The following is a 3,920-nucleotide window of genomic DNA, read 5'->3' on the forward strand; positions in this document are numbered from 1 at the left end:
AAGTCTGAGGTCACGTACCAACCGACTCAAGAACAGCTTCTTCCCTGCTGCTGTCAGACTTTTGAATGGACCTACCTCGCATTAAGTTGATGTTTCTCTACACCCTAGCTATGACTGTAACACTACATTCTGCACTCTCTCCTTTCCTTCTCTATGAACGGTATGCTTAAAGTAAAAGTAAAGTTTATTTATTAGTGTCACAAGTAGTCTTACATTAACACTGCAATGAAGTTACTGTGAAATTCCCTGAGTTGCCACACTCTGGGGCCTGTTCGGGGACACTGAGGGAGGATTCAGCACGGCCAACGCACCCCAACCAGCACGTCTTTCAGACTGTGGGAGGAAACCGGAGCACCCGGAGAAAACCCACGCAGACACGGGGAGAATGTGCAAATTTCACACAGACAGTGACCCAAGCCGAGGATTGAACCCGGGTCCCTGGCGCTGTGAGGCAGCAGCACTAACCACTGTGTCACCGTGCCCCCGGGAATCGAACCCGGGTCCCTGGCGCTGTGAGGTAGCAGCGCTAACCACTGTGTCACCGTGCCCCCGGGAATGGAACCCGGGTCCCTGGCGCTGTGAGGGAGCAGCGCTAACCACTGTGTCACCGTGCCCCCGGGAATCGAACCCGGGTCCCTGGCGCTGTGAGGGAGCAGCGCTAACCACTGTGCCCCCGTGCCCCCGGGAATCGAACCCGGGTCCCTGGCGCTGTGAGGTAGCAGCGCTAACCACTGTGTCACCGTGCCCCTGGGAATGGAACCCGGGTCCCTGGCGCTGTGAGGCAGCAGCGCTAACCACTGTGTCACCGTGCCCCCGGGAATCGAACCCGGGTCCCTGGCACTGTGAGGCAGCAGTGCTAACCACTGTGTCACCGTGCCCCCGGGAATGGAACCCGGGTCCCTGGCGCTGTGAGGCAGCAGCGCTAACCACTGTGTCACTCCATCTGGAGTATTGAGTCCAGTTTGGGTCTCCTTATTTGAGGAAGGATGTGGCAGTATTGGAGGCGGTTCAGAGGAGGTTCCCCAGATTGATTCCGGGGATGAAGGGGTTGACGTTCGAGGAGAGATTGGACAGTTTGGGCTTGTACTCACTGGGGTTTAGACGGATGAGGGGGAATCTGTTCAGCTCTCCCCTCCCCCTGGGGGTCACAGTCACTCCCCGGGGTGGAGGTGGGGGGTCTCTTACACTCTCTGTGGGACTCAGTGAAGGGTGGCGTGGGGGCAGGGGGTTAATATCTGCCACTTACCCACATCGCCAGACAGCGCCTTGGCGAGTTCTGGGACATTATAAAGCAAAGCCAGGCTCTGATTCATCCGTTCCTCAATCACACGCAGGTGGGTAAAAACCTGAGGGAGGGAAAAAGAGCGTGTGTGAGAGAGAGTGAGAGACAGAGAGAGAGAGAGACAGAGAGAGAGACAGAGAGAGAGAGACAGAGAGAGAGAGACAGAGAGAGAGAGACAGAGAGAGAGAGAGACAGAGAGAGACAGAGAGAGAGAGACAGAGAGAGAGAGACAGAGAGAGAAAGTGACAGAGACAGAGAGAGAGAGACAGAGAGAGTGAGAGACAGAGAGAGAGAGACAGAGAGAGAGAGACAGAGAGAGAGAGACAGAGAGAGAGACAGGGAGAGAAAGTGACAGAGACAGAGAGAGAGAGAGAGACAGAGAGAGAGAGAGAGGGAGACAGAGACAGACAGAGAGAGAGCGAGACAGAGAGAGACCCAGAGAGAGACAGAGAGAGAGTGAGAGAGAGAGAGACAGAGACAGAGAGAGACAGAGAGAGAGAGAGAGAGAGACAGAGAGAGAGAGAGATAGAGAGAGAGAGAGACAGAGAAACAGAGAGAGAGACAGAGAGAGAGAAAGAGAGAGAAAGAGAGACAGGGACAGAGAAAGAGGGAGAGAGAGAAAGGGAGAGAGAGGGGAGGGGGGAGTCAGAGAGAGAGAGTTAGAGAGAGAGAGAGACCGAGAGAGAGAGAGACAGAGAGAGAGAGAGAGAGACAGAGAGAGAGACAGAGAGAGAGACAGAGAGAGAGAGGGGGGGACAGAGAGAGAGAGACAGAGAGAGAGAGACAGAGAGAGAGAGAGAGACAGAGAGAGAGACAGACAGTGAGACAGAGAGAGAGAGAGAGAGACAGACAGAGAGACAGAGAGTGGAATCTGGGACCCCCCTCTCGCTGGGGCTGACCCTCTGACCACCCACCTGGAATTTCATTTGCTGGGCTCTCTGGGGATCTATGAAGCGGATATGTCGATAATGTCGGACTGAGTGTTTGCGATCCCGCCACTCCGCCTGCATGTAACGGATCAGGGCTTTGCGTACAAGGTTCGGCTGAGGGGGAAGACAGACAGGCAATCAGTCAGACAGACGTCTAGACACAGTGACAGCCAAGGACAGATATATAGATATCGAGACACTGAGACAAGCCACAGATAGATAGACAGACATCGAGACACAAAGACAGCCACAGGCAGTCAGACATAGGTCTAGACATAGAGACAGCTACAGGCAGACAGACAGACGTCTAGACACTGAGACAGCCACAGGCAGACAAACAGACATCTAGGCACTGAGACACCCACATACAGACAGACAGACGTCTAGACACAGAGACAGCCACAGGCAGTCAGACAGACACACTTCTAGACACACAGACAGCCACAGGCAGACAGACAGACGTCTAGACACAGAGGCAGCCACAGGCAGTCAGACAGACACACTTCGAGACACAGAGACAGCCACAGGCAGACAGACAGACGTCTAGACACTGAGACAGCCACAGGCAGACAGACAGACATCTAGGCACTGAGACAGCCACAAGCACTCTGACAAACAGACGTCTAGACACAGAGACAACCACAGGCAGACAAACAGATGTCTAGACACAGACAGCCACAGGCAGACATACAGATGTCTGGACACAGAGACAGCCACAGACAGACAAACTGACGTCTAGACACAGAGACAGCTACAAACAGACAGACCAATGTCTAGACACTGAGACAGCCACAGACAGACAGACAGATATCTAGACACAGAGACAGCCACAGGCAGACAGACAGACGTCTAGACACAGACACCACAGACAGACAGATGTCTAGACACAGCCACAGGCAGACAGACAGACATCTAGACACAGAGACAGCCACAGGCAGACAGACATATGTCTCGACATAGAGCAGCCATAGGCAGACAAATGTCTAGACACAGAGATACCACAGGCAGACAGACAGATGTCTCGACATAGAGACAGCCACAGGCAGACAGACAGACAATTCGACACAGAGACAGCCACAGGCAGACAGACAGTCCCAGCCGCCCCCTCCCCCCGCCCCAGGAAGCGCCCACCTGCGGGGGCTCAGCTTGCAGGGTGGTGAGGTAGTTCTCCAGGGACATGCGGCGATTATCATTGAGCAAAGCCAACACGCGGGACAGATGTGTCTCCAACAGACGCTGACGCTCCGAGGCCACTTGTTCCTCCAGCGTGCCCAGAATCTGCTGGAAATGCTGCGGAAATGTCCCAAAATAGTCAGACTGGGAACACATACACAGTCCCTAAACACAGGTACACAGTCCCCAAACACAGGTACACAGTCCCCAAACACAGGTACACAGTCCCCAAACACAGGTACACAGTCCCCAAACACAGGTACACAGTCCCCAAACACAGGTACACAGTCCACAAACACAGGTACACAGTCCCCAAACACAGGTACACAGTCCCCAAACACAGGTACACAGTCCCCAAACACAGGTACACAGTCCCCAAACACGGGTACACAGTCCCCAAACACAGGTACACAGTCCCCAAACACAGGTACACAGTCCCCAAACACAGGTACACAGTCCCCAAATACAGGTACACAGTCCTCAAACACAGGTACACAGTCCTCAAACACAGGTACACAGTCCCCAAATACAGGTAC

The 3,920-nt window shown here is 54.0% G+C and overlaps 1 protein-coding gene across 1 annotated transcript in view; it reads right to left on the reverse strand.

Moving 5' to 3' along the window:
* Positions 1-1,246: 1,246 nt before the first annotated feature.
* LOC144491029 (amyloid beta precursor like protein 1-like) overlaps positions 1,247-3,920 on the reverse strand; it is a gene marked incomplete at its 3' end in the record, with an annotated part of 18,262 nt that continues 15,588 nt past the window's right edge. Inside the window, exons 4-6 of the mRNA XM_078208706.1 lie at positions 3,343-3,501; positions 2,197-2,325; positions 1,247-1,346 (exon numbers count right to left, since the gene is read on the reverse strand). Coding sequence (XP_078064832.1) covers positions 1,247-1,346; positions 2,197-2,325; positions 3,343-3,501 — 388 coding nt within the window. The remainder of the gene's footprint in view (positions 1,347-2,196; positions 2,326-3,342; positions 3,502-3,920) is intronic.

This window comes from Mustelus asterias, unplaced genomic scaffold, assembly GCF_964213995.1.
Source record: "Mustelus asterias unplaced genomic scaffold, sMusAst1.hap1.1 HAP1_SCAFFOLD_4256, whole genome shotgun sequence".
Lineage (NCBI taxonomy): Eukaryota > Metazoa > Chordata > Chondrichthyes > Carcharhiniformes > Triakidae > Mustelus > Mustelus asterias.